This window comes from Geospiza fortis, unplaced genomic scaffold (genome assembly GCF_000277835.1).
Source record: "Geospiza fortis unplaced genomic scaffold, GeoFor_1.0 scaffold146, whole genome shotgun sequence".
In the NCBI taxonomy this organism is placed as follows: domain Eukaryota; kingdom Metazoa; phylum Chordata; class Aves; order Passeriformes; family Thraupidae; genus Geospiza; species Geospiza fortis.
In genome coordinates this window covers 750,337-765,938 of record NW_005054455.1, presented here as the reverse complement: position 1 = coordinate 765,938, position 15,602 = coordinate 750,337, and the positions used below count along the sequence as shown (strand labels likewise).

Here is a 15,602-nt window from a genome sequence, read left to right as displayed (position 1 = left end):
GCGATCCAAATTCCCAGTTTACTGCCGGCTGAACCAGTCAACACTCTTTTCATTAGCGCCCTCTGAGAAACTCAAAGCCAAAAATGGCACTGCCATCCAAATTCCCAGTTTGCCGTCTGCTCTTTGCAGGCAGAGATTTGTGTGAAAGGACGAGCTAAAACACTTTGGCTACTCCCTCGTCCAGCTATGGGCAAACACTTACACCATCACAACTCCAGATTTGTCAGAGACATCTTAGGACAATCCTTAGGATTTTTCCTCCTGAGAAGCTGAGAGGCCTCAAAACCAAAATGTAAACAATGGTTATCTGCTGCTGTGGAATGCAACAGGTGCATCTGTGATTGGTCTCATAGAGTTGTTTCAAATTAATGGCCAATCACAGTCAGCTGGCTCGGACTCTCTGAGACAGAAGATTTTGTTATTCATTCTTTCTTTTTCTAGTCTTAGCTAGCCTTCTGATGAAATCCTTTTTTCTATTCTTTTAGTATAGTTTTAATATAATATGTACCATAAAATAATAAATCAAACCTTCTGAAACATGGAGTCAGATCCTCATCTCTTCCCTCATCCTCGGACCCCTGTGAACACAGTCACCCAGAATTGCTCCAGAATGTGGCACTGCCATCCAAATTCCCAGTTTGCCGCTCTTTGCAGGCAGAGATTGTGTGAAAAGACAAGCTAAAACACTTTGGCGACTCCCTTGTCCAGCTACAGGCGAGCTTTTACACCATCACAACTTCAGAATTTCTCTAGAATATGGGCTCTGCCCACTAATCCCTGGTTTGTTTTTTTTTCTCCCTCTGCAGTGCCAGGATTTCCCTACCCTGCTGCGACCGCAGCCGCCGCGTACAGAGGTGCCCACCTACGAGGCCGGGGTCGCACGGTGTACAACACGTTCCGAGCAGCAGCTCCCCCTCCTCCCATCCCAGCCTACGGCGGGTAAGGAGCTCTGAAATTCTGAAATTCCCTCACCTCTGGCTCAGCATGGATCCCAGGAGCCTGGGCACCGTTCCCAGCCCTGCTGCATGCGGGTCGTGCCTGCCCGGCACCGGCGCCTCGCACTGCGGCTTGAAAAATGACTGTAATTTGTACTGCCATGCTTGGTGGCCTTAAGCATTTCAGATGTCACATATTGTTATGTAAATGCTCCCGCAAACGGAACGCTCCGGAACGGGGAGATTGTTTCGGCTAAAGGTATATTTTTGATGATTGCAAACATCTGGTTATTAAGGAGGTTGGATCGAGTTAACTTCTTTTTTTCTTCAAATCGCCTGCTGAAAGTTGTCTCTGCACCTGAAGGCTTAGTGCTGGATTTTTTTTTTTTAATATATATATATTTTTTTTTTTTATTGCAGTTTGCTTAGTTTTTCTAGTTGCCATCTTTGCCATGATAGAAATCTGGGGTGCTCCTCTCAGGACATGGCTTTTGTGTACATTTGCTTAAATAATGCCTTAAGGTTTTGCTGTCAGTGACCTGCATTTACTAAAAGCAAGTAGTAAACTAAGGAACGAAGAAGAGGAATTCATAGTAACAATTTCTAGTAAATCTATAATCTTCTTTATTTCAGAAGATTGTTTAGGTTTCATGTATATTTTTCGGGGAAAGAAAGAATAAACAGTTTTTCCTGTAGCACTGCAAAGCCTGACACAGAAAGGCTTCGTATGCTGCATATAACACAAAAATCCTAGTAATATTAGCAAAAGATTTTCAGCTGTTAATAAATTAGGAAATCTGTAAAATCAGAAAACTTAGCAGATCCTAGGCCAGAGTAGTATTTTGTCATAAAAATTGGATTTGCCATTGCCTCCTTGTAGAGCTGTTGGCTCTTCCTGGGATGGGTCAGTAAAGGTTGGCACAGGCAGTGAGAGAAGGTGATCTCTCTCTCTCTCTCTTTCACTCTCTCCCTGCCCTCACTGAAATCCTGTTCAGCAGCTCCTTGGCTCCCACTGGGGATGTCCCTTTGTGCAGGAGCTCCCTGTCCCCCTGCTCCATTCCAATATGTGATGGGTGCCCTGCACCAGTTCCCACAGTTTCTCAGTAAACCTTGCTTCCATTAAGCCAAAAGGAGTATCTTTTCCCAGACAAATTTGCTAATCTCATCAGTCAGCCTTTGGCCTGAGTTTTCAGGGATTTATTTATACAGGCAGTTTGACCATTTTGTCACATTGGGCAGTTTATTATCTCAAAGAAATGAGACATTCTAAAAAGTAATGTAAGAATCATGCCACAGAATCAGGTTATTTTGTAAAAGTGTATTCTGTTGATTTATTTGAGTTTTTTTTGTGTAGTTTATTAAGAAAAATAGTATTACTACTACTGGAGAAAGACAAACTTTTCTGAAGTTTGCCTGAATTACCTTTGGGCAAGGATGGTGTCCCACTAAAGTTATCCTTCTGCTGCCATACTCTTAGAGTCAGTCCAGGCATTTGTACATGGCAAAGATGGAAACAGTCAGAATTCCTCAGCTACCAAATGCATACTGCATCTAAAGAAAGTAGATGAGACTCTCCATCTCTACCTTGTTTAAAAGCAAATTCTTAAATTTGAACATAGAGTGCAATTATGTAGTGAGATAACGAGGTGGGCCACTCAGTTTCATGATCACATCACACCTTAGTTAAATACAAAGTCATAAAGGTATATACAGAAATAATTACCAGCTGTGTGTGATAGTTTTTGAATTGGACAGTAATTTTTGGTCAGTATTTGCAAAATGAGTAAATACTTTCTGCTGAGTAAGTAATTTAAATTTGCCTTAATTTAAGAGGCCACATGTGGGTGCTCTATGTGTATGTGTGTGTGGTGGTATATACATTATTATAATTAGTTCAGTGACTGAGCAGCATGAATTCCATTTCCAAGAGTAGCACATGTATATTCGCATGTAATTGTACTGCTTGTTGCCAGCACCTTTAGCAGTAAGTTAGATGTGTAAGCACAGAGAAGTCCTGTTGTAGGTCTGTGCAGAGGTTCTGCAGGCAGGTCCAGCAGTGCTCCAGCTGAGCTGGTTTCCAGGAGCTCAGCTCTGCACTCCCTCTGCTCTGCGGGGTGGATGGACAGGCTGGCTGGAGTTCATTCCCTTCATGCTCGTGCCAAATCTGGCTTCAGAGGGAGCCCTGTGTTGTCACAGGTCCCATCATCCTGTTCTTATGGTTTCCAGGTGTCTGTCAGGAACCCTTGCTAATCTAGGGCTCACCTTGCCACCAAACTTAATTTGACACTGCAAAAGGTTTCAATTACTAAGTCCTGTCTTAAATCATGTAGGTCTTAGTTCAGATATTTGTTTTTCCATCCACCTGTACTTTCCAATAAGGCCCTGCTCTCTGAATTACCCATTTTGTTATTCATACAGATATGTATAATTTCTCTACTGAATTACAATAAGCTGTAATTCAGTACAGAAATTATACATCTCTGTTGCCCTGATTGACAGCTGGGGTAATAAACCTTTGTTTTCCCATAATCTCTTTGGCCTGATATTAGATCTCATGTTGGTCTCTTCGCTGATACAAGAGTGTAACATGGAATTGCTGAGTGATTCTTTGTTCTCTGCTCACCTGTTCTATCCCGTGACCCATCAAAGAAACAATAAGGAATTTTCATCAGAAAAAAAAAATCTTTAATCAATGAAAGTAAGTTATGAGAATGTGGTTTTCAGTCTCAACATGAATAGAAGTCAAGGAAAATTATTAAGATAGTAAAGAGATCATAAGGGAATGAATCAGCTTAGAGAAGGAAGCAAATAACTTGGAATAGCATTTGTTGATTAGAGAAATTGAGTAAGCTTTGAATGCTGTTTTGCAATCCATTTTGTAGCAATTGATTATTTTTCACTCAAGGAAGGGGCCCAGCCTTACAGCCAAGTAGACAGTTTTATACTTGAGTATTTTCACTCATTAAAAAAAATACACATTTTCTATAGTGAAAACTATCATTTTAATAATAAATTTACATTAAAATCCATCCATGTTTAATTAGAAAAAATATTTCTAGAAACAGCCTACGTGTAGTTGCAAAATATAAAGTTGAAGATTGCAACTACTGCCTTTAATGTTCCATTTTTTTATTAACTTTAGTCCTTGATCTTCCTCTAGGTCTTGTGGTCGTAAGGTAGAATGAGTTATGGTGGTTCCTGGTGAAGGATGTCTTCTGCTGTGCCTCCCACTTACTGGGGAGCAGCAGACAGGCTTTGCTGGGTCCCAGGGAGATTTCTGGGTATAACCATATTTAAGGCCATTATTTTCCTATAAGTCAAAGAATACCACATGTGCTTTAAAATGTGTAATTTAAAAATGGAATTACTGTTCATGAGATACATGGAACTATCCCAGTAATTAGTGGATCCTTCACTTTTGAGTGAGACATTTCACAATTCCTTGAGATAGCATCTTGTTTATTAGCTCACAGAAAGTACTTCACTTTTAGCATCTGTGGCATCATCTCTAATGCCTTGAAATATGAGAATGAGCAGTTTACTTTTAACTACATATAATTAATGTGTGTATCATAAACCCCCCTGACACTGATGAGGAGTAAAGCTTGGTTTGTGTCAGAATACTGAACACTAAAATTTAGAGTTTGGAAATCTGCACTGGGGAGCTTAACCTCAAAATGGTGCAGCAGGAGAGGGAAACAAGAGATCTTTAATTTGTGGTCAAGAAAACCCAGAGTCATGGTATATCTGGTAGTAGAGCAGTAGTAGACAGCAGGAGTAGTGCAAATGATGAGGAGCCTTTCTGCTTCATCATCCTTTGCTTTAAATTCTCACAAGTTTAGTGTGTGATGACTTTGTCTTCACATTCCCTCCCTACTCCTTTCAGCTCTGAGGAAGCTAACAGAGAATTAGTTGCAGTCTGTATCTCCTCCTCTGCTGTCTTTCTGGGAAAGCAGGGGAGAGCAATATGCTTTTTTCTCTTTGAAAAGAACAGTTAAAAAAACCCAAAAAAACAAACCCAGCCCTAAATAGAATTGCAAATTTGTGGGGAGTGTGGAGGAGAAATAACAGAGGCTATTCAGAAGCTGTTCCTCTTGTTAAAATAAACATTCTCAAGTGCTACTCGGTGACTGATTCAAAATGAAAATACAGCTACATTTTCTTTTTCTGAATTCTAAATATAAGAACATTAGTATGAGCTACCACATCTACTCAGGTTGTTACGGTTTTTTCACACTATATTTCCTTGGGCGCATGTAAACTTCTTTTTACTTTGGACTCTGCATATGTGCAATTGTTGGAACAAAAAATGGGTTTTGCCAGCATATATTGATTTGTGTCTGCAGCTTTGTTCTCTGCAGCAATGCCCTCAGTCAATATCACAAAGCAGAAAATGTAACTTGTCCATGGCAGAAACTGGAAAGGCAAGAAACTGGAATTAGAGAACATTCTAAAGAGTTGAAACTGCCTCTTACAAGAATTTCAGTGAGATGTTTAGAGCTTAAAGCTTTAACTTAAAACTCTGTTATTAGAGTGTGGAAAAGTGTTGCTTTAGTCCTGTCTTTGGTTTAAGTAAGGCTGGTTTATTAAACCAAAGGACTTTGGTTTAATAAGGCTGTAGCTGCACCTCTTCTCTCATTTGTCTCAAGGCCCCAGATAAAGGGTTCACATTAAAGGTGGCTTCCAGACCAGGAGCTGGACAGTGCAGGACAGCGAGGGTGACCCTCCCAGCAACCAGAAAAGAGAAAATTGTTGTTCCCCAAGTGCTTTCTTGTAGCTGTGCTGGAGAGGCAATGCTGAGCTGTGAGCGTTGCTGTGCCCAGGCAGGAGATCAGGGATGTGCTGCCCTTTTGTTCCCTTGGATCCCCACCCAGGCTGGCTGTGCTGCCCTGGGCAGGACGTATGGGCTGAGGACCATGGATCCTCAGCTGCTGGGAAGTTTCTCAGCGAAGCTTTGTGCAATCAAGGGCTGTCTTTTCATGTCATTGAGAGATTATTCAACTCAATCCTTTTGAAAGATGAGGACAGAAAAATGATAATGAAGACAGATGTAGTTCTCCCAGGATATTGTAAAGGTGGAATCTAAACTAGTAAAGAGTTTGTGTTAATATAGTTACAAAAAGTGATTATAAGACATGGAGAGCTCCTTAAATAAAGGAGCTCCTTAAATAAAGGAGCTAAACTCATGCAAGTCAGATGTATAATGTCTGATGACAAAAGAGTTCCCTATTTAGATAAAAATAATTTCAGGGAATGATTATGTTGATATTTAAATGCACATTTTCTTATAAAATCAAGATTTCTCACTTCTCTGAGTTTTCCTTAGCACAATAAAATAAAAAAATACAGCTGAATAAATCCCCCGAATTTGTTCTTTTTAATTCCTTCAGGAAGCACATTAGCACCATTCTTGGGGTGAAGTAACTCGGATTTCAGTAATGTGGCTATTAAAAAAACCTCTGTTGTTTTACAAGGAGCAATAGTCTTACCTGCCTACCAGGATATTTTTTTTTAATATAAAGTGTAAAAGGAGCTGTTGTAACATGGGTCCCTGTGTGATGCCTTCAGTCTCTTCCCATGCTCAGGACATCCCCTTTGTTTTTTGCTTAGAGCCTCAGAGAGAGAAAAACGGGTAAAAAACCGAGCAAATTAAACCAAACTAACAACAACAACAACAAAACCAAAAAAAAAAAAAAAAAAAACCAAAGAAACAAAAAAATACCAAAAAAACAACCCAAAAAACCCCTTGGAAATTTATATACTAAAGAAAAGAAAATCAAAACTTAGTTCTTGGTGGTTTACACATTGTAGTTCTGATGAAGGGTGGTGTTAGAAAATACATTCGACTCTACTAGTAAGATTCAGTCAGGACAAGGACTCTGAATAGAGGAAATATTCTCTGAAAAATCTATGGAAATGTGAATAATTACTTTTCCTCAAACTTCCGGAGAAGCAGAAGGGTTTTTATTTAATATCACTGTCATAATGCAAGATCATAGAGAGGAAATAAGATAAAATCAGCTGATTTTTTTTTTTTTTTTTTTTTTGTAGTGCAAGTCCTGCTTGGGACTGTTATACTCATTTGCCTGATTCTGTCACTTCATCTTAATATTGGCCATGTCTAATGATGGAGTTATGCATATCTGTCTCATTTTAGGGATGAGTACATTTTTCAGCATAGTATTTATGAAGGGGTTTCATTTAGTACCCAAAATAAGTTTCTGTGTGTACATAACTGGAAGGAGGACTGGGGTGGATGAATGAACCTGTCCAAGATTACAACCAGCTGCACTTAGGAATGAAAAATTTATCAGCCCCTTTTAATCTTTGCTGTGTATCCACAGCTCACCAAGAGGAGGAAGAAAAAAGTTTCCCTTTCTGACAGATGCTTTCTCAGAAGCATTATTTTCTGAATAGCAATGTTTAATAGCAATGGAGAGTGGGATGTGTGAATGTGCAGTGATGGGTTGGCCTCAGCTGGCTGCCAGACAGCCCCCAGCTGTGCTCTCCTTCCCCCTCTCAAGAGCACAGGGGGAGAAAGGATGTAGGGGGATAGAATACAAGAAAATAAAGATAATGTAGAAAGGAATCTCACCCCTAAGGAGTTGCAGCTGGGCCAGTTATCACAGATTAGGAGCAGGCCTGACTTTACCAGGCCACAGCTGCAAGCAATGAGAAGAGGAATGCTATAGAAGAGTGGGGTGTCTGGGTGAGAAGGGAACTGGCATAAGTTGGCTGCTGTGTGAAGAAGAGTCAGTGCTCTGAGGAGCTGCCCATGAGAAACACCAAGGTGTGGAACTGTTGTGATAAGGAGACAACAGTATGGAACCCCTGCGATAGGATGACAACAAAAGGAGGATGGAAAAGCTCTTGAGTTGAGATAAAGACAGGGACACTTCATCCCAATTGCCATCATGGGCAGAACAGACTTGACTTGGAAAATGAGTTTAATTTGCTATTGAAGTGCAGTTAGATGGTTACAAACAGAGGTAGGACTTAAACCACCTTCCCCCAGCTTTCCCCCATCTCCACCAGGAGTGGCGCAGGGATGTGAGCACCCAAGGGCTGGGGCTGTGCGGTCTCAGTAAACTCAGTATTCTTTGTGTGTCATCTCATCCAAGTCCTTCCATGCTGTCCATGATTGTGTGCTCCTACCTCACAGTCGTGTGGAATGATTTATTCCTTACATGCAAACAGGTACAGAAAAACATGGAGTGTTTTAAAATGACCAGAGTATCCAAACCAAAATAGCAGTGTAACAACCTCTCTGAAAGCTGCCAGTATTGACCAGGTTTTGCATATTTTGCTCTGCAGACATAATAAATAGAAAAATATATAAGTAAAGATCTGACTCTGCTGAAACACTCGGATTTAAGTGGAGCTGAGTTTTCACCTGTTATTATTCCATAGCAAACTTTTATCATCGTGTAGTTTTATCCATGTTGTTGTGTGCATGTATGCATATTTATGATTTTCTCAAGTGATTCAGACTTAGACCCATACCAGCTCAGCCCTGTGGGGTTTGGTCATTGACCTCAATAGGTCAGTTAAATTTCTGACATCAAAATTCTTGTTGGAACTGCAAAATGTCTTAGGCTAGCAACTTGGTAATAACTATTATTCCTAGATAATAGTATTCCTAAATTGAAAATATTGTTGCAAAAAATCCCTATTTTTTTTATTAGCTCACATATTTAGCTCTTGAAACAGCTTGGGTTGATTCTGATATGGGAAATACACATTTCAGGTTGCAGAATTGCCAAATGGATGTAAAATTGCCAGAATGACCTAATGGGTGTAATTGTTAGGCCACTGTTGTGCTGTTGGAGTTTTATTTAGCATAATCATTTAAGCTGTCTCTGTCATACTGTGTCATTTATCCTGGAGGGTTTAGAATCTTCCCCTGTTTACAGTGATGATTGATGTTAGCTGAAATGAGACCATCTCTGGGTGAACTGGTAACGGCAATGTTACCACATTTTTTTCAGACAAAAAGTGGTAATGTATCCAACCAACCAAAACAGGGGAGCACAGAACCACTGGCGTGCTTGCCAAAGCTGTAAAATGCTCAAGTAGGCAAAGTTGTTACTTTTTTTTTTTCCAAAAGAATAGCATCCTGAAATTCTCAATACACCAGTTGTCACTATTGGTAATGTGCATTGAGCCAACCATGCAGTACCTGTGGGTTCTCCCACCTCTGTGTAGACTGGATATTGAGATGTGACCCAGTGGGTAGAACACCACCAGTGTAATTATTTCACCCCCTCCTCTCACCATTTCAACTTAGGCTGTGGGGTTTTTTTTGCCATCTAAGTAATGAGAAGCAACCCTTTATTTCAGAGGGTCAGCATACCTGCAGGATGAGAAAGCAGTGCTTCAAGAGATAGCTTTTTGCAAAGGTTTTGAAACAGGATGTAGGATTGGCCCACTGAAAATTTTTATAGCAAAGAAAAAACATCAATATGTGGCTTCTTAAAACTAAAAACAGGGGAAGAAAAAAAGCCCCCAAACTTTATCAAAAGTCTTTTCCAATCCTGCCATGCTTTGCCTTTAACTAAGCATTTGGCATACTTGATAAGATGATGTATTTGGTACAGGTTCACTTCTGATAATTACTACCAACCTCCTTAACCAATGTGAAGAGTGCCTTCCTTCCCCCTCCCCTCTGTTCTTGTGAGAGACTAACCTCAGCTGTGCAGGGGTTGGTGGCATTTGCATGTGGAAATGCACTAATATGGATGTTTTTCTTTGTGTGTGCATCCTTGCAGTGTTGTATACCAGGATGGATTTTATGGTGCAGACATTTATGTAAGTATTCATTGATGTGCATGCTGTCCTTGTACATTACCAGAGTCATTCTTTTTACAAGTTTGCTGCCTAGCTTGACTCTGTTTTGTCTATTTACCATCCCTTGCCTGTCAGAAAGAATTGAGAAGAATATCTCTCACATTGGAAGACCTTTCTGTTCATTACATCTATCATTGTTCAGTGGAGCTGAATTAACTCTTCAATCAAATGCTGAATGAATGCAAAAAGATGTGAAAAATGTGTGTGTGTATGGAGGGGCGTCTCCCTTCGTAATTGAAGTTCAAAGAAAAAATAAAGCAAAGCACAAACATTCTTTTGCAAATTCCCAAAAGCTCTTTTTAAAAAATCGAGGCAAGCTGAGTATTATTAATACTTGAAGTATGAAATACTTCATGGAGAGAAACAGGTTTCCCAAATCAGCCAGCACTGGGGATATGTAGGTGCCATGGTGATAGTGGAGCTTAATGGCATATAAGTTTAAGATATGGCAATGTGTTGTCTGTAATCTGAGTAGACTGCCAAAAATTGCACTTCTAGAATCCACTCATTTCAGTTTAAAGGAGATGGGGACAGACTGCTCACAATAAAAGTGGATAATTTGTTAGGAAAGATTCAAAGGCCCGGATCCATCATTATCTATGCACCTAATTGTTCACCTACTTCATCTTAAATAATATGTTTATTTTTATTTTTGCTATTTTTTTTCATGTTTTCATACATTGGTTTTTCTTGCCAACTTTTTTTTATCTTGAATGTGTGCAAAGAGTCTCCATATGTCTGAGTATGCAAGAGGTGTCAGGGGGTTGAGGCCAAATTTCACTCTTCCAAAATTCTTATAGCTGATAGTAAGCAATATTTACTTTTGTTATTCTTTTAATAAGGCAGTCTGGTTCTAAGTTACAGGTATCATCTTGTTTCACCAGACAACTTTCTGTAACCTACTTGTACTTTTTCAATTGAGATAAAATGAGACGGATGAGTTGCAATTTGTATCAATATTAAAAATTAAGTAGGCAATGCTAGGAAACATCCCTTGTGTTCATTATCAGCAATCTTCTAGAACTATTCCCAAGGGAACAGGTTTTTGTCAGTAAGTTTTATATAAAGAAGGAAAACAATTTGAATTTATGGATGAAGTAGGTTTTGTTTTTCTGACGGAGGTGGAAAGGCTGATCCTTATCTGAAAATTCATTTGTGCAGCTTAAAAACATATTTAAAATAAATCAGTGAGATTTCAAGTCCTCTCCCTATGTACTTGTGTAGTCAGTGATGTTATCAGTCAGATAGTGTTTACAACACAAGAATCACCCCCTGGCTAAAGGTTTGCTCAAGCCAAATAAGTGGCTCTGATCTAACCCAACACGCTGCTGCCCAAATTTTGAGCTGTATTGGACACACAGTGTGGAATTTCTTCAAGTGTAGTTTCCAATTTTCACATTCCTTCAAGCCATCAAGAGTTTGACATCCATTTTGCTCAGTTTACCAGCCCGGAAATCTGAAGGGGCTACAAGACATCCTTCTCAGGAGGGCTCAGGGTGAGAGAATAGGTGGGAACTAAATGTTCCTGGAGCAGTTTGTAGGTTTGGAGCCCACTGCTGCTGAAAGCCAGGAATACCTCATTGGTGACTGACAATATTATTTTTAAGTGGCCTCACACCCTCTCACAGACCTTAATATTTTGTTTCCAAATGTAATGTGGTTTCAGTGAGAAAGATACTGAATAAATTACTGATTTCTAGTATGGCCACAGTTTTGTTGTCTGCAGTAGTTTTGTGCTTTAGGAAATGGAATAACTACACTGGTTTTCTCTCAGCTGCAGCCTTGCATTTTTGATTGCATATCTTTGTTCTCTTAATGCAACACAATGTTTATAGCAGCTGACAGAATTAAAACACTCTTCTGGAAATTTAGTTTCTTTCAAATATACAAATCTTTTTTATTTTATCAATATTTTTTCTTCACATTTGTGCCTTCTTGTATAAAAAGTATTTACAGGGGAGGGAGAGAGAGATAGAAAGAAATGGCATAAATCAAATGAAACCTTAAAATTCACAGTGTATTAGTTCTTAGTGCAGCAGTTTGCAGCAGACCAAGTTATTTATTAAATCCCAATTGTTTATGACATAGCTCCACTCAGCTTTTCATTTTAAGTGCAAAGCTGAAGCTTTGTGAAATGACAAATGCTCTGTGAAAAAAGGAGAAAAAACATTTAAACAATCTAGGGTTTAATGGTAGATTGGAGGGTAAGGAGCCTTGGAAATACCACAGAAAGCAAAACAAGAGGCACACAATAGTGAAAATCCAGATCAAAAATATGCATTAATGGGTACAGCAGAGTGGGTTTTATCCTGCTCTGATCACATTGAGGAGCAATTGATGGACTCTGCTATTCTGTGCAGAACTTGGGATCAACAGAGCCTCTGGTGAGAGAAACCACAGATTAGGGGAAGGGAGGGAGGAGAGACAGAAAAAGATACTGGTTGGGTAAAAACTGCAGGGTGAACCAAGAGCAGCAAATATCCAGAGCTGCTCAATACAAACCAGTGGAATAGAAAAGATTAGGAATATAAAAATTGGTGGGAAGTACAGTCTAAAGTGAAAAATCAACAGCTATGATTCTAGATGTAATAAAATATATTCTATATTTAATACAATTCTATATGGAATGTAATAATCCTTCTGAAATAGCTGAGCTATTGAATTCCCTTTTAAATGTGCCTTTGAGTAGGAAAAATAAAGGAGATTATTAGGAAGTAAGGAAGACCTTTTAAAATTAAGTATTGATTCACTAAGAGAAAAAGTCATTAAAAGAGAATTAAAGTTGCCTGCCAGCAAATATAGAAGTTCTTCGATGAAGATTGACACCTGTGAAAATAAGAAAATACACTCCACAAAATGAAGCAAAAAATAGTAACAGTCTCAGAAACAGGCAGTTAGAATAATAGCTCTGCTTTATCTTAAATCTGTTCCTTTTTTTTTTATTACCATTGTCATAAAGAATGTTTTCAGAATATGTCAGTCGTCAATCCACACCTAAAATGTGGGAAGGCTCAGAAAATGAGAACCTTCCACACCTGTCAGCACCAGCTCCAGAAGCCCCTTGGTAATGGTTTAAGCATGGCCATTAGTCAGTCTCACTGCTCACAGCAAGCTTTTCTAAACTTCCCAAGATTCTGCACCTGTGGTACTGCAGCTGGAGAGAATCCATGGGAAAATATACATGTATAGGTTTTAATTTTTTTATCTTTTTTTTTGAGCTGCTGGGCAAGAATAAGGCAGATTTTTATGGTCAGGGATGTGGAATGAGACTATTTCCTAATAGCTAACATCACCTTTAGCTCAAAGCCAGGATGCAGTTGGGGATGGAGGATTTATTTGCTTCCCAAGGGAAAAGCAGAGGTAATTATCTAACCAGCATTCCCCTGACCCCAGGTGGAGTCCCTGGAAGCCATCTGGTCCCCTGAAGGGCACTGTTCTGAGGGGAAAAACAGGGATTTGCAGATAGCACTGAAGGTTTGCTTTGAAGAACCAAGGATTTTTTGTGTTTGCCAGTGGAAGGATGTGCCATTCCATTCCCTGTGACTCACAGAAGCAGAGCAAGAAGAGGAGAAATTACTTTGCCAAGGGCAAAAGGGTCCCCAGGGAGGAGTGGGTTGTTCTTTGCACTGCTCTGTGTGCTGGAACACTCCATGATGCCTTTTTAAAAGTTTGGCTAGGTAGGGATGAAATGTCTTTTCATCTCATCTTTATTTGTGAAGTTAAAAGTACGTTCACAAAGGTACATTCACCAGAGCAATGCTGGTGATTTGTTTGGCTGGGATTAGTGCAGGTGGTGCCTGGGTATTTTACCAAGAGTTTTTCTGAGGCAGCAGCTTCCTCTGGGAACACAAATATATAGAAATACCCAAAACCTTGCACAGAGGTCAGGTCCATAATTTGAGCCAGCACAAACTGGAGGTAGATTGTTTATTTATTATTAATTCTCCCAGTCAAAGTTGTACTCAGTGGGCAGAGCACTGTTTAAATCTCAATAGCATGTGAGTGGAGGAAAATGAACTGACACTTTCTATATTCTGCAGCTCTGAGTTTAATTCACCTAATTTTTAATACCATTCTTCTATTTGTGGTTAATAAGGCAGGTCTAATTCTCAATACTAGAGAAGGTTTGGAACCTTGATTAATTTATGTTTGCAAAATACTCTGAGAGATCCATGAGTGAAAGGAAGTATAGGAAATATAAATTGAGGAAAATTAACTCTCAACATTCATATGAAATATTAAATATGTAGATAATAGGAAAAAATACTCATCATTTAGAGTCACTTTGTGGTTCATTATGTCTGAGAGCATGGGAAAAAAGTGATTTGACTATTTTTTGAGGAGGTGCACACATGTATACGTGGTTTTGTAATTTCTAGTTTCTGTCTGGGTAAGCTTTTGTGGAAATTAGCCTTACTGCAGATACACACACTTTATTTAAAAATTCAGTTGTATTTAATTTTCTGTTCATTTCCATTTTATCATATCTTATTCAAAATGTGTGTGATTTCCTTCTAAAATTGATTAGGATTTCCCTATAAAAATCACCAACTGATCTCTGACAGATCCCACTGCTCTTCTTCTGTTTGCCTGAACCAGAGATGTAGAAAACATTGAGAGGGAAATTCTAATTAATTGCTCTGGGGAATTTGCCTAAATTCCTTCCTTACATCCTTCTTTCCATCCTTCCTTCCTCATTGCAATCATTCCATCTCTGTTCCTTTATAGAGCAGTGTTGCAGAGCCTGTGTGTGGCAATAAGTTACCACAGGAATGGGGTAATTTTCCACTGATGGCAAAACCTCACCATGCTGGATGTAGGTTCATGTGAAATCATACTGATACTCAAATTAATATGTGAAGAAATGGATTCTGTGTGAGCAAATGGCAAAAATAGTGCACCAGCTGCATTTTATTTTCCAGATTCGGTCACAAAGTCATAGATAGTGATAGTATTGTTAATTTTTAAAACTACTTAAGTTGCTGTAACACTGTTTTATCATTGTTCTGCAAGTAGCAAATATGAGGGCACAGATAAGGCAGTAAACATTTTTTCATTATGGTGTCTGGATTTATTATTTTCAAAATAATAGTCCAAAGTCAGGTACTTTCTGCCAGGATATAAATATAAGAGGAAAAAAAGAATTCCTAAAGCATTTCTAATACTTAGAAACTGAAAATTGTTAATTTTAAAAATGTAATTATTGCAGTTTTGTTCTGAGTATTTTATTTTGCAATATAGTCTAAGGCATGAGGATAATTATATAATGTTACTCAGGAGATGTAGTGAAGATTACCGGTGTATTCTCCAACTAAAGTATCAGCCAAGTTCAAAATTAGAGAATAATTGTAAAATAGATCTTGTTACAGAAGTTGAGTTCAGGGGTTTGAACTGGAATCCCACCCCAATTTCCAGTGTGAAGTGTTCCTCCAAGTGTTTTCTTCCTGCAGTAATCAACAATCACCTGAAGTAACTGAAGTAAAACAATGAGAAAACTTGGTCCAACACCAAAACTGCAGAACACAAGCCCCATAAAAATAATTTGCTTAAGCATATTTTAATGTGTAATTTATTATAGTTTATTTTAAAATTATGAATTTGTGACACGGGATGGTAGGGAATTAGATTTTCCCTGATACCCAAATACATCCTGCTTTTTTTTAGTTCTCCAGAGAATGCAGGCAAATTCAATGCCTTCAATCTTTTTTTATTTGTATTGCTTTATACTCATTCTTGCCAGGGCTCTCATAAATGTCAGACTGATTGCTGAATCCAAAACATCTTAATAAAGTTCAGAGTCGAGCTTCATTGTTCAGCAGA

The 15,602-nt window shown here is 38.8% G+C and overlaps 1 protein-coding gene across 28 annotated transcripts in view; it reads left to right on the top strand.

Moving 5' to 3' along the window:
- Positions 1-15,602, top strand: part of RBFOX1 (RNA binding fox-1 homolog 1) — a 667,961-nt gene that overhangs the window by 619,205 nt on the left and 33,154 nt on the right. For 23 of the 28 annotated variants that reach the window (XM_014309823.2, XM_031062663.1, XM_031062661.1 and 20 more), the window contains 2 exons: positions 807-939; positions 9,704-9,743. In XM_014309823.2, coding sequence (XP_014165298.1) covers positions 807-939; positions 9,704-9,743 — 173 coding nt within the window. Of the gene's footprint in view, positions 1-806; positions 940-9,703; positions 9,744-15,602 lie in introns of those variants that run through there. The other 5 variants (XM_031062648.1, XM_031062647.1, XM_031062657.1 and 2 more) reach the window with 2 other exon arrangements.